This window comes from Pleuronectes platessa, chromosome 11 (assembly GCF_947347685.1).
Source record: "Pleuronectes platessa chromosome 11, fPlePla1.1, whole genome shotgun sequence".
Classification (NCBI taxonomy): Eukaryota; Metazoa; Chordata; class Actinopteri; order Pleuronectiformes; family Pleuronectidae; genus Pleuronectes; species Pleuronectes platessa.
In genome coordinates this window covers 6,831,610-6,845,960 of record NC_070636.1, presented here as the reverse complement: position 1 = coordinate 6,845,960, position 14,351 = coordinate 6,831,610, and the positions used below count along the sequence as shown (strand labels likewise).

The window sequence follows — 14,351 nt, the reverse complement described above, 5'->3', positions numbered from 1 at the left end:
AGCATTTGCTGACAATGTAATGACTGGACAAGAAGACAAGTGCACTAGAAATGGTATTTCCCCCGTTAAGTAAAGGTGCCCCTCTCTAATTCTTGGGGTACTCACTCCACCATATTTAGTGTCATTCTAACATTTGAGAGATGTTGCTGTGGTGGATGTTTGGCCAATTGATTTCCTTGTTTTCCTTTTCCATCGACTCAAAACGTAAGCTTGTTTCTGAAGGTACAGCTGGCATAGCTTTTGACATTCATAATAAGATGTTTCAATGATGACCTTGCCTTCCCGAGGTGATTCAGACCATCTGATTGCATTCCAAAATAAAGGGATCGATTCCATGATTAGAAGGGAAAAATGGTAACGACTCTACCATGCTCAGTTCCCCGAAAATAGCGTTTTCCACGCCACAAAAATAGCATTAGAACCTCTTGAACCATTCAAATCGAAACCGGATACATGACGATTTCATTTACTCCAGTGAATCTCACTTTTAGTCCTTTTATTTACTGCTGTAGTGAAATTGTTCTTCTGTTTCCTCATTGTTATTTTTCCTGCTCATTTTATAATTCTTTTTTTGAAACAAAGGCTGAAATGTTGCTCAACCAGCAAGTTTTGTTTTGGTGAGTACAGGGGTTACAGTGCTCCTTGGTTAAACTGATGAGGCACTTAAATTAGGCTATTCTTTGATTGAGAACACCCTCAGATTTCAGAATTAGTCTGTACATAAATTGTTTTTACTAATTTAAACATCGTATTTGGTGTGAGGGGAAACCCTCCTCTAAGCACTGCTCTCCAAGCTTTGGTTGCGGCACCCTCTTCAAATTCCCATATTTGTCCCATGAATCGTTTGTCGTTCTTCTGACGTTAGTCCACTCCTTCCATGTGTCTTCTTTTAAAAACAGGCCGAGTGAATGAATGCATTGTTGCAGGAATACCTTAGAGTATCTTAGTCATGTGTTTGAAAACAGAAAAGACAAAAAAACATACGGATGTTATGAATGTGTGTGTGTGTGCGTGCGTGTGTGTGTGTGTGCACGTATAGGTCCTCATATGCACTGGTTATCTGATGTCATGTAACGTTACCACTGACCATGTGATTAAGGCTTCGACTCTAAACAGTACTGACCCAGCATCAGGTTTCACAAAACAGCGAACAGAGAGATGATCAGAAGATGCATTTGTCATTTCAGGGAAATTCACTTAAACCCTCTAAAAAACCCTCTTTAACGCGTTGTGTCCTTTTTCTTTAATTCACTTAAAAAAACAAAGTGTAGGAACGATACTTAAACTGCAACTTGTCATTTCTACATTTGGCTCATGTAAACAAACGTGATGTAACGTGTTAATCCGGGAGCTTCAGAGGTGTAGGTGGATTTCTCAGCTCTTAGCAGCGCCTGACGAGCTGTTCCCCAATGTTTCCAGTCTGTAAGCTAAGCTAAGCTAACCAGATTCTGGCTCTAGCTACATGTTTACCGTACAGAGTGAGAGCCGCATTGATTAGACAGCTAATGAGGCCGGGCAGGCTGCAAACCAAAACCGAACATATCTGACTCACACAACAGTTAACTATTCTGAGGAACAGCAGCTCTGATTGGCCACCCGGTGGAAATTCTCCCTCCCTGAGGCATGTTTGAAATGTGCAGCCAAAATTGGTGCGACCACGGCCATGTTTGCTGTTGCTAACCGATATGCATCTCTTCTCGCCTCCCGTCGCTCCTGGTTAAAAAACAATAGAATAATGTCGTGGCAGGAGAAACATTCATCTCCCTAACTCTCTCCCCCCCCGACCGATGCTCCCTTTACTTACTATGCAAACTTTCTAACGTGGGAAACACATTGACCTCCGTGCAGAGCGAGTCAGTGACGGGAACAGGACACTTTAAAGCTACGTGGGTAGACAAACAAACTCCTGGTACCAAACTCCAAACACCTGTAAATACTTAACACTATATTTAAGTACTGATAATAATCCCAGCTTTTCTTTTTTTTGTTTGTCTTTTTATTTTTGTTGTTGTGGAAATTTTTAAGATAGAACTGTATTTATCGTCGCTGTCAGCATATACTGTAGCTTCAATTGACAGCATTATGTACATAGGTCACCTTTTAGTATTATTTCACATTGAAAAGTAGAGGGCGTCTGTGATGGAAAATGACTATTGAGCTTCTAATAGAGTTTCTCTCTAGTTTTGTACGGTAGAAGGAAGGATAGTGCTAACACGGTACAGTTGTGTCAGTCCACTTGTTTCAAAAGTTTGATATATAAATATATAAATATATATATTTACATACACACATATAAAGCTGCTAGATACAATCACTAATTTTATTGTGTTGACAGAGAAAATCAGCTATGAACGACTGTTAAACCCTAAAACTCTCCGGCGGCGGCGTTCGACACCGCCGTACAACCATGACGGCGAGTTTATAAATGTCCGATTGCTCTGCGTGATGAAGTGGACTCTTGTGCATGTGTGCGCGAGTGTTACTCCGTGTGTTCTCGTGTGTGTGCGTGTGTGTATGTTCCGTGTGCGTGTGGGGTTGGTGTGTAACCAAATGTTTGGTTGGCCGCCATATTCTCCCATTGGAATTGGATTGCCCTGCATTCATTGCGAGCTGAACCAAGGTTTGATGAACCTGATTAAAACTTGCTGGCTGAGAAGCAAAATGTAGGATGTGCATTTATACAAAGTGTAGAGAATGCTGAAATAACACTTCTCGTTCTGCATTAACCAGCACAGTGCAACTTCCTGTCATGTACTGTATTATATATATGCAACATGTGTCTGTCCGCTTTAATATATATATTTTTTTGACCTGCATTATATAAGACTTCAGTTTTAACCACTTTGCTGCTAGTCTTTTATTCTCTTTCAATCTTGGAAAAAGTGTGCATATCTTTGGGAATGCATACGAGTGTACATTCTTGACATTGTGTAGATTTAAAAAAAAAAAAAAAGTTTAAAAAAAAGAAAGAAGCTATATAAACCTGTTTCTCTTCAGTGTATTGTTTTTAAAGACGGTTACTTTTCACAGCAGTTGAGTGGTTATGTTTCGATTCCCCGATGCTTTGGTGCACTGATGATACTCTATGTAAGCTTTTTTTCATCTTACAGCGCTTGATGTAACATTTATGTGATTAGTTCTAAATAGTGGAAAACATTTGTGTTTTGAAACTTGCAGTATAAATGGTACTACTCTTAACTATTCTGTAAACACTGCCTGTTTGCTTACTTTTTCTTTATTTTCCACTCTTTGTGCATATTTTCTTTCCTGTGCATCCCTCCCTCTCCTCATCCCCCCCCTCCCTCCCCCCTTTTAGTGCCATCGGCTTTCACATCCTGACAACCTCAAAAAAGTGCCTCACGTCCATCCTAGTTTCCATCTTACAATTTTAACATCTCTCGTTCTGGTTCTATATTGGTTTCTACACGTCTAGGTATTTCCTCTCATGGTTCGAGAATACCAAGTATATGATGTAAAATTTATAGTCCCAATAACTCATGTCATAGTTGTATTTTCTTCATACAGATGTAGCTCATTACTTTTCATAAATATATAATGTAAATATGCATACATATGTTTGTAACTGTTTTTATGTTACATCATACACTTGTAATTTGACATATCAAATAACATTATCATAATAAAATGGTGAGTTTTAATCTTTTGCTGTCTAGGCTTTATTGTGTTTCCTCTATTTACATCTGAACGTACAGAGGATAAAGTTCATTCAAGCTGATGATGTGGTCGTCACGACAGATCGGACACAACAAAGTTATGTGTTCGGAAGGAAGAAGAAGAAGAAGAAATGAAGAAGTCAAACCATAAAAGTATAACATTGATTAGAAGAAGGTACAGAACTTCTTTGACCTCCCCCAAGGGATGTTGTTTTCACCCGTCTGTTTGTTTGCAGTGTTGTGCATGATCGAACGCAAAATAACGTGTTCATTGAACACATTCACTTTTACTCAATGACAAATAATAAATTTGAACGGTGAACACGTTCATATTGTAGCGTCCTCGCGTATAGACGCCAGGAAACTTCTCTCTTTATGTGTAACTTTATTAAAATCCAGCGAACACGACACACTTCTTGTTCGTAGCTCCGACACTCCTACCCAATAACTTTTGGACTGTAAACAGATGCACACACAGGCAGACAAATTTGTAAGCTATAAAAAACAATAAAAATATATAATAAAAAATATCAAGAGTCCTGTACTGATAGCATATCATGTCATGTCGACACAAATAAACATTAATAATGTCAACAATCGGGGTGATTCTTACCTCTATATTGTTGTTTCTTCTCCTCCTCTACTTTGCGGTGCTTTCTGAATTGTGCACCTAATAATTTAATCTTTTTTTAATTCATCTTTGACTCTAACCGCAGTGTATCACCGCAGCTTGTACGTCAGGGACACACCTGAGGCCAAAGCGCACTCATTCACTAGACTGGCACTCAGTAGAGCTCAACAGAGCCGTATAGGTTCATCTCTGATCCATGCAGTTTCCTTGTGGTCGTTGTGTGGTTATTGGTCCAGTAGTTTATTGCATAAACCTGTTGACTGACAAATCAGAGATGAAAACATAACCTCCTTAGCAGAGGTAATAAAACCTCCACCCATTTATCAAGGAAATGTCAACAACATTAATAATTACTAGATACACAACAGGAAATTAAATGTAGTAGTTAAAAGTGAAATGTTTCGAGAATATCTAAATAGTTGACGGGTAATTTTCTGTTGGTCGACTTATCAATTCATTTATTAAAAGCTAATTTTCCCCTGCTACCTAGTCTATAGGGTTTTTATATTGTGTTTTATTTACATTGTATGTATTGGTTTATTTTTGTCGTGTACTGATTGCTGGTTGTACATCAAATTGCCCTTGAAGGATATTAAAGATTTTCTTTTATGGACAACTTTAGTTAATCACAAGCTGCACAAACCAGCTTGTGATTAACCCAGTAGCCAGCAGGGGGCAGCCTCAGGACATCACAGCAGACTGTGATTCGCGTCCGAAGACAAGGTTTGAAGTACTGGGTTATTCTCTTACAATAGGTTTTTAAAGTATGTTAAATCATCCAGTATCTAAAAGCCAAAAATATAAAAGTCATTTTAAGTAAGGCTGTCAAATATATGTAGTAAAGTAGAAAATATTTTCACCTAAGGGGTAGTGATGGATAAGTTTTTCTTTAACAAGTTAAGTCTTTCATTCTCACTTTCCACCTTAAAACTATGAAATGAACTGAACTACGAACTAGTTCAGAATTTAAATGGTGAACTATGAACGTGAACTATTCATGTTTACTTGTATGAACTGAACTTTGAACTAGTTCATGAGGTGTGAATTTGCACAACACTGTTTGTTTGTAAGCAAAAACTACGAGACGACACTTATGGAATGACGAGAGATGTTGGTGCTGATCTGGATCGGAGTGGATCCAGGATTTATTTCTCTAATATTGAGTGTTTTCTTAAATTCCCAGTGTTTGCTCATTAAATAACTCTTACATTACAACTTGTATCTTTGTACGTGTGTGTGTGTGTGTGTGTGTGTGTGTGTGTGTGTGTAATATGTTGCACCTTGATTGAGTTTGTTTGACACTATTGAGTCTTTCTAGTTTGATGTGAACTAACCTGTGGTAGCCAGTAGGTGGCAGGAGAGTAGTCTTTCAGCAGTTTTTCCTTCCATTAACAGAAACTGCTTCTTCTTCTTCATCTCCAATGAAATGTAAAAGGTGTAACATCTTTTATCCTGTGTGTATAAGAAGAGAACAGAAGACCTCTGGCCTCTGCTCGGCTCATGGGGAGTGAGTGTGGAAATGTGAGTATAATCTGCACTTGAATATTTCCTTTAAAAACTTTATCCAGAACCAAACCAGTTAAGACCCGTGAGCAGGTAAATATCTTTTTATTTATTTCTTATTAATGCCCATCACAGTTTTAACGTGCTTTCACATTTTAATTAAAAAGCCTTTGTAATAAAATGTGTAAAATATAAATTAATGATGATATTAAAATGATGTTGAAAGTACACAAACATAAATGAACTGATTATTCAGTAACAACTGCACTTGAGGGTGTTAGATTATTATGTCATAGGCTGTTGAGAATGGAAGCTGCACTATAATATGTTAGAGTAAAGTGTATAAAGTTTCATATAATGGGAAATACCTAATAATCAATACTCGAGCATTAATAATCTGGTTCATTAAGCTAAACGTACGATATCTATATGAAGATATACCATTTTATGATTATTATTATTACTTAAACATTGCAGCAGTAACTTAACGTATAGCTTCCCCCTCTGGCACTCTGGGCAAAACGCTTTTAATAACACATTGGTTCATAGACAATCATTCACATCATATCATCATACATTACACTTCCTTACATTTCATTTAGCCGTCTTACAATAAGTGCATCAACCATGAGGGTACAAACCCAGAACAGGAAGAATCAAGAGAGTACAAAAGTAATTTATAAGAGTAGCAGCTGGATCAGAAGAACATGAAGATACAGTATAAAATATTCCAGGTTTTGGACGACAAACTTTAAGAATCAATAAAAATGGCAGGAAACTTGTTAAATCCAGTCCACACGATAAAAGTGACTTTTTATATAAAACTTTACAGACTGTCGGGCCTTGGCAGTGGTTTAAACTAAACCAAAGTTTCTTCTGGGAATGTTCCCACATCTTTTTCTTTTCTATCTAATGAGAATCACACTATTACGAGTGACTTTGTTTTCACAGCAGAAAGTTGTAACAAATGATTCCTATTATGAATATATCGATGTCAAATGAGACTCTACTATTGTATGAATGTGACGTTTGCATAGGGGCTGCTGGGATCAGCTGAGGGTCCAGTAGAAGAGGAGGGAGCTTCCACAGTGTCAAAGGCCACTGCGACATCACCACCCTGGATCTGAAGGATATACAATCAATCAATCAATCAATCAATCAATCTGTATAGCACCTTTCATCAGGTTAGTGTAGTTCAATGTGCTTCCCAGAATACAACAAATACAAATATTGATAAGGAAGTATGATAAAATATGGAATTAAAAGAAAAGACAGAATAGGATGTATTACCTAATGCAGTTCTAACAAAACCACCACAGCATAAGAACAAGTATCAAAACACAAATAGATATCCATAACTTTAACTTTCACATTAAAACTTTAGAACTTATGATGACATGATTATTTTATAGCGTTATTACAAGATAAATAAAATCACGGGAGGAGGTATAAACTCTATAAGTGACGTGTTAGTTTCATATCTGTGAATTTTCCCACCTTGTTTCTTCTCCATCCGATGAGAATCACCACCAATATTACCATTGCGGCAAAACCCACCACCAGACGAATGTACCACCACCAATCTGTGAACAGAAAGACGAGAGCTTCAGTTTCCTGTTCAGTCCAACTTCCTGTATCTACACATGTTGTTAACATGAAGTCTGTCAACACGCAGCAGCACAGAGACGAGTGAGAGGTGCAGTGAATATTCAGTACCTGTTGACATCTCGTTGTTTCCTGGAGCTGGTTTGTTCTTTGCTTCTTGAGAAAAAGAAATGTATTAACAAATGGAATTCATTGGATCAGGAGCAGTTCATTGTGTTCTGTGTTTCCTCACCTGATGATGGAGGGATGAGGGAAAACGTTCCCTCATTGTGAAAATCCTTCACTTTACATGTTAATGAGCTATAGTTCTTTATCTTATCTTTTGAGAATCTCACATTGGCCGAGCAGTGAAACTGAGATGTCTTCAGGTCTGTGTTGTTTTCAGGCACATCTAAATTCATATACAGCCACTTCACTTCAGTACAGATTCCAGATGGTGTCAGAAAGCAGCTCAACTTCACCTCATCAGTTCTGCTGTGCTCAGTCACTGGTGATGATGGAGATATTGTGAGAGAAAGATAACAGGAGTGAAACTATGTCCATCAGAATGATCACAATGTTTTTATGAAGAGACTCTTTTACTCACCGTTGACCACAGAGATCAAAACCCGATGATCTTCACGTGTTTGTGTTTTCAGGTCAAACTGTCTGCATTCGTATCGACCAGCATCTTCAGCTGTGACCTCCCTGATAACCAGAGAACAGTCTGCAGCAAGACGCAGTCTGTCTGCTTTAGATTTGGAAATCTTAGATGTGTCGAGCTGCCTGTTTACAAACAGGTTTACTGCTCCAGACCACACTGAGTAAGTGAAGAGCCAGGTAGCAGCTCCACAGTTCACATGATCATCTCTCACTTTGTCACAAGGCAAAGTGGCTTCAGCTCCAGCTCTGACGATGATGGAGGAAGATGGGGTAGCGAGCTCTGTGGAGGAAATGAGAGAGAGAAAGCAACAATTAAACTAAACCAAGAAAAAGACTCTTATCTTAGATATTTTCATACACTTCTGAATGTGAGGATTCTTTTACACATAACTTTTTAAATTTAGAAAAAATGGAGCTTGACTGACAAGATAAAGCTGAAAAACATCAACTAGAGTTTTCTCCCTGCATTTGAATGCAGTTCCTGTTTACGTACATTTGTTTCCAGACTCATGAGGTCACTCTGACACTTGATCACTGAAATCAAATCTGTTAAGTTTTCATTCGAGGAGACAACTGGTCAGAATTTGAAGAAATTAGACTTGAGATGTGCGAGAGGCCAAAAACCTGAAACCTTGACCATCAAATCAAACCAGTTAAACCGTGAGTTAAAGGGCAGATCAAAATATGAGGAATGATCCATTACACAAATATACACAACTACAATATCAAAGTACTCATAAACATTTGTCCCCTGAATGTGCTGGACTTGTGTCACAACAGATCAGTGAAACTCTTCACTTTTAAAAGCTAACACAAACAATCTGGTATTATTCTTCTTATTCACACTCATAAATGTTGTGTGATTGTGTTTATTCTCACCTGTAAACGGAATCAGCACCAGTAGCAGTTGTAAAGACTTTTTAATCCGTTTGATTTCATCCATTCTTCTTATTTCTTTATTTCCTGCTTCCCAGTTCTTAGTAGAAAGTGCAATGTGGCGTTTTCTTCCCGTTGGTCACTTCCCCTCAGGGACATGTCTCCTCTGTTATCATGTGCTTCATTTAGACACTTGTCCCTCATTCACATGAGTGATGCAAACATCAGTAGATTCAGTCCAAATAAAGGACGACACACGTCACCTCTGGAGCAGTTTCACATCTGGACTTTTATATTTTACAGGTGGTCGAGCTTGAATTTCTGTCACATGTTTATGTTTTTTTTCCTGTGTTAAAAAATTATAATTTATCTTGAAGTTACTGAATTAATGTAACTTATTCAGGTTCATATTAAAACACATGGAGCCAAGAGTTATTTAACCATTTTTTCAGATCACATGTACATTGAGGACTTTTCTGTAATAAGATTAATAAATAGCATTGGGCTTCAAAATGTTAACGTGAATCAAATGGGATTCTGTGGTTTCCAGCTGTGGATTGAAATAAGTTTGCCTGTGGACCGATAAAGTAAATGAACAAGTAAAAGTCCTTCATGTCTCAAAGTCGTTGTCACATCTTAAACTTCCCTGTGTCTGAAAATAACTCAACACATCACTCAGTGTGACGAGGAACACAGTTTCTTCAGTAGAAACGAGAAGTTGCCTCTCACGTCCGACTCATTTACTGAGAAAGAGAGAAAGAAAGAAAGAAATGTATCCAGTCTTGATAATGAAATCTGTTGTCAACACACAAACAAAGATACAACAAAATCAGCATTAAACTCAACAAGAATCTGACCGTGGGTCTGGTTATAGAGTAAATAATAAACTCTACAAAAGAAAATATACCATTTATCACATGGTTGATAATACAGCAGAAGAAGAAGCAGCAGCTGACGGACAAGAGGCGGAGGAGAGAGAGGAGATGGAAAATAAAAGCAGAAATTTTCTATAAATGGTCGTCAGCTGAGGTTCAGTGAGGAAATAAAGGACATTACAAAACCAAATCCAGAAAGTCCCTTCACAGCTTTTCATTTCTACTCCTAACTTCTTGCGAGGAGCTGATATTAGTACTACTACTTTTACTACTACTACTGCTAATACTACTACTACTACTGCTACTCCTACTTCTAATAATAATAATAACAACCTTTATTATTTTTTGTGCTTTGGGGGAAAGACAATACACCAGAGAGATCCAATGAGAAACAATGAATCCTGAGTAGAGAAAAAAGAACAATAGAATAAATACAGCTTTATAAATAAATGATTGTTGCTCAATTTAGTTTCAAAAGGTGTTTAAATGTTTTAAGTTTATTTTTCCTGATGCTTAGGTTTACAATTTAAACCAGGATTGCTCAACCCTGGAAAGTACCAACCACCAATAACATTTCGCTGACCTCAATGTTTACACGGTTTGAGAAAATTGAGGAAACTGGGGGGCACCGTTGAGCCATTTTGCCACGCCCATTGAAATGTCCTCCATAACACGTACTTTTTCACCAATTTCTTGCTTGTTAAAACTCTCAAAAAATCCAATTAATTTGCTAGGAATAAATAAATAATAATTATAATAATAATCGGGCCTTTGCTCAATTATGTTTCGTAGTACTCGTGCACACTGTGCGGAACCTTTGTGCCGGAACTAAAGTCTCGTTGTCCACACGTTTCCCTCCGGCTCCTTTACGTCACCGGAGCAGCATGGAGGCTCTTTCATGAATGGATGAAAACCTTGTGTTCGTGTTGACGCTGGAAGAACAAACTGGACTCGTGGTGATGTTGTGAACGGATAAACTCGCGTGGATATAAAAAAACGATGGAGTGCGACATTCTGGACACGCTGGAGCAGCTGGGGTAAGCTAATGGAGGGTTAGCATGTTTACATTAGCTTGGTGCTAGCTTCCCCTGTCACTGACTCCTGTGTGTGTGCGCGTGTTGCTCCTCCGACCTCCTCAGGTACGACGGGCCCCTGCTGGAGGAGGAGGCGCTGCTCCGGGCCGCAGAGGGAGGCCTTTCCTCGCAGGAGTACGTGGAGCTGTGCCGGTGGTTGGCCTCCAGGCTGCAGCCGCTGTGTGGGCTGGAGGAGACGATCACGTCCGGTCCAGGTGAGACACATGGGTTTGACACGCGGGACCACGCCTCCTCTGTGACGGCGCAGAGCATGTTGCAGCCATGATTTAGCTCCTGGTGTTGATCACGTGTTTTTATGCAGCACACGTATGTAGTTTGATCCCGGGGGTGGAGATGCACGCAGGTGTAAACTGGAAGACTTTGTTGTGGTGCACTGTTGCAGGTTCGAATCCCATTTGGGGCCTATCTGTGTTTGCATGTTCTCAATCAGTCGAACACATCTGATTTGTACAGCCCTTATTTAGAAATTACAAATGATCTCATAGGGCTAGAGTATAGAAAAACTACCGGTCAGGGGTTAGAGCTGTCATCCTCTAGCCAGAAGGTCGGCGGTTCGATACCAGTCTTGCCTAGTCTGCATGCCGAAGTGTCCTTGGGCAAGATACGGAACCCCTAGCCTCTAAGTTGACTGTAGCTGTGATAGTGATCAGTTGCTGGTCTCTGTATGGACTGGGGACCATTCTGGGATGTAGACCCGGTTCCACGCCCCCCCCACCAACCCCTCAAAAAGGATTAAGCCTTAATAGATGAATGTAAATGAACTGGTCACTGTCCTCTAAAGATTTACATCCCATTGGACATTTGAACACAACATGGTGTCTGTTTCCTGTCCCATCGAACCTCAGAGGACGTGGACGGCCTCCAGCTGGAGATGAGCGGTTTGCTGAAGGAGCTGCACTGTCCCCACGAGGAAGCCGTGTCGGGGATTCTCAAGGGCGCCGTGCGACACACAAAAGATCATCTCAAGTTTGTGTGTAAGTGATTGTCCCCTCACTCGTTGTGTTACGGGGCTCCGAGTGTGTTAGTTCTTGAAGACTGATGTTCCTGTGTCTGTGTCGTGTCAGTGTTCCTCAGCTCGGAGCTTCAAACGGCTCAGATTGTGAGGAGCAGACGAGTCGCCGATAAACACCAGGAGGAGAATCCGCTGTTTCAGGACGTTTCATCGATCTGTGAGACCCTGAAGCTGCCGGAGCCCAGAGGAGGTGACGCAGAGGGAGTCTTCACCCAAATCCAAAACACGGTGGGACAGAGTGAAGATTTATAAAGTAGATTTATTCAATCAGCACTGACAAACCTCTTTTTAATAAGTCGTTTGGTTTTATGTTTATAACTTGATGACATATTCTGAACTATGGTTTAGAAACTAATTTGATTTCGGGGCAATAACTGTTACAGAACTCTCCTCACTTAACATAATCTATGTCAATATTATGTTTATTTCAATCACATAATTGAAAACGACAATTGACAAGGTGTTTGGTTCAACTAATTATTATAAAGCAAATGTTGATAGAACAATGTATTGGCTATAGAATAAGGACACCATCACTATTATTAGTAAATAGTATTAGTAAAACAACTGGATGTTTTATTCTGCTTTTATCACAGTACTTAAACGAACAGAGATACTACCTGGAAACATGTTATACTGTACATTACATTATATACTTTAATTAATTAGTATTATTATTATTAAAATTCTTTTTTTGCCTTCCCTTGGAACATCTGTCATTAAATGTATTGTGTTAATAACACATAAAACCATGTTGTGTCATCATAGGTGGAAAAACTCATCAAAGAGCTTCCTAATGGTTCCATTGAAAGTCCAGTTCTGAACAAATCTCTGAGCACTGAACAGTGGGTACGTAAAACAACAACAACCTGAAATAATCCACGTTGCATTAATGATTAGATCTGTGTTTCCGGAGCTGGTTGTTTTTTGTATCATCTATTTGTGCACTTTGGATTTAAGTCAGTGTCTTTGACTCTGCAGGCGAAGCTGCACGGCATCAACACGGTCCTGTCCTCAGAGTACGAGTGTCGGCGCAGGATGCTCATCAAACGACTCGACGTCACGGTTCAGTCGTTCGGGTGGTCCGACCGAGCTAAGGTACGTTCGGTACAATTCATAAACTGATGAGCAGGATTTTAACGGCAAAATCAGACTGGATCATCGACAAAGAAACACGTCTGCCCACATCCTGGAGAACGTTTTTAATTCAAGTTTAAAAAAAGACACAGACGCCAAGTGACCAAATACTAATAAACACCTAAGATTGAACCCCTGTGTGTTTATTGTGACATGTTAATTTAATGTTGCATGTATGATTTGGAATTCAATGCGCTTAAAGCTCTGACTCTGAAGAACGGGATCCTCACCCTAAATGACTGGACTCTCTCTCTCTCTGTGTGTGTGTAGGTGAAGGTGGACAGCATGGCGAGCGCCTATCAGCCTAAGAGACACTGTCTGAGGCCACAGTCCCACGTGGACATGGCCAAGCTGCTGGCGGCCAGAGAGGACATCTGCAACGTGGTGAAGACGAGCAGCGGCTCCAGCAGAGACAAAACCACTTGCGCCGTCAACAAGGTAGAGACAGACGTTTATACCTTTTCCCCGAAACCTCCTCGATCAGAAATTTGTCATCAGTCAGAAACGAGCGCTTCTCTTCTCTCTCCTCTCACAGGTCCGGATGGGCCGAGTACCAGACAGAGGGGGGCGTCCCTCCGAGATTCAAGCCCCGCCTCCCGAGATGCCAGCCTGGAAGGAAAGACAAGATGGCGGAGGTGGGTGGGGAGGACGTGGCGGCAGAGGACGTGGAGGAGGAGGAGGCTGGGGACATGGCGGAGGAGGTGGAGGTGGATGGAGAGGCGGTCGCGACGGAGGGTGGAACCAAGGAGGACATGATGGACACGGAGGGAAGAGAGGACGGTTCTAGCATTCAATTTCTAAAGACTTTATATTTTTGTGCAGTGATTTTATTTTCTTCATATGAACTGAATCCTGCTTCCTGTGTTTTCATGGACGAGGGACATTTCCAAAAAACGAAAGCAGACTTTGCAGTATTCAGAGACAAATCTTCCTCCTCTGGATGATTTCAAATGCTCCTTTTTTTTTTATAGAAAACTTAAATCAGTGTTTTATTTCCCTTAATACTCTTGTTGTGAAAATATGAGATATTATGTCACTACGATAGGAATAAAAATAGAGAATCGTTATCCTGAACAAGGGTTTTTAACTGATGTAGACATAAGTTGAGAAAAATTAGATTGATTCAGCATCTGACTCGTGTTCTAGTTCCTCTGAAAGATTAACTATAAAATATCAATTATTACCTCATTTATCAGCTCTACACACGACTGTAATTCTCTTTGATCTCTGGATTTGTAAAGAAAAAAAATAAAGAATTATGATGTAACCTGCCTCTGATGTTTGTAATGGAAGTGGCTCATT

At 39.8% G+C, this 14,351-nt stretch overlaps 2 protein-coding genes across 3 annotated transcripts; one reads left to right on the top strand and one right to left on the bottom strand.

The window, feature by feature from the left end:
* Positions 1–5,894: 5,894 nt before the first annotated feature.
* LOC128450539 (uncharacterized) lies at positions 5,895–9,158 on the bottom strand. Of its 2 annotated transcripts, none has more exons than XM_053434053.1 (6): positions 8,935–9,158; positions 8,000–8,335; positions 7,646–7,900; positions 7,525–7,569; positions 7,306–7,391; positions 5,895–6,931 (listed from the first exon to the last, which is right to left on the bottom strand). In XM_053434053.1, exons 1-6 carry the CDS (start codon positions 8,996–8,998, stop codon positions 6,818–6,820), a joined length of 900 nt encoding a protein of 299 aa, XP_053290028.1. In that variant the 5' UTR covers positions 8,999–9,158; the 3' UTR covers positions 5,895–6,817. The 2 variants fall into 2 exon arrangements, with proteins under 2 accessions (XP_053290028.1, XP_053290029.1); XM_053434054.1 differs by having other exon boundaries at positions 7,525–7,566.
* A 1,337-nt stretch (positions 9,159–10,495) lies between these two features.
* fam98b (family with sequence similarity 98 member B) lies at positions 10,496–14,316 on the top strand. The gene is made up of 8 exons (XM_053434052.1): positions 10,496–10,843; positions 10,946–11,094; positions 11,746–11,874; positions 11,965–12,140; positions 12,681–12,761; positions 12,894–13,010; positions 13,320–13,487; positions 13,585–14,316. Exons 1-8 carry the CDS (start codon positions 10,806–10,808, stop codon positions 13,834–13,836), a joined length of 1,110 nt encoding a protein of 369 aa, XP_053290027.1. The 5' UTR covers positions 10,496–10,805; the 3' UTR covers positions 13,837–14,316.
* The last annotated feature ends 35 nt before the right edge of the window (positions 14,317–14,351 follow it).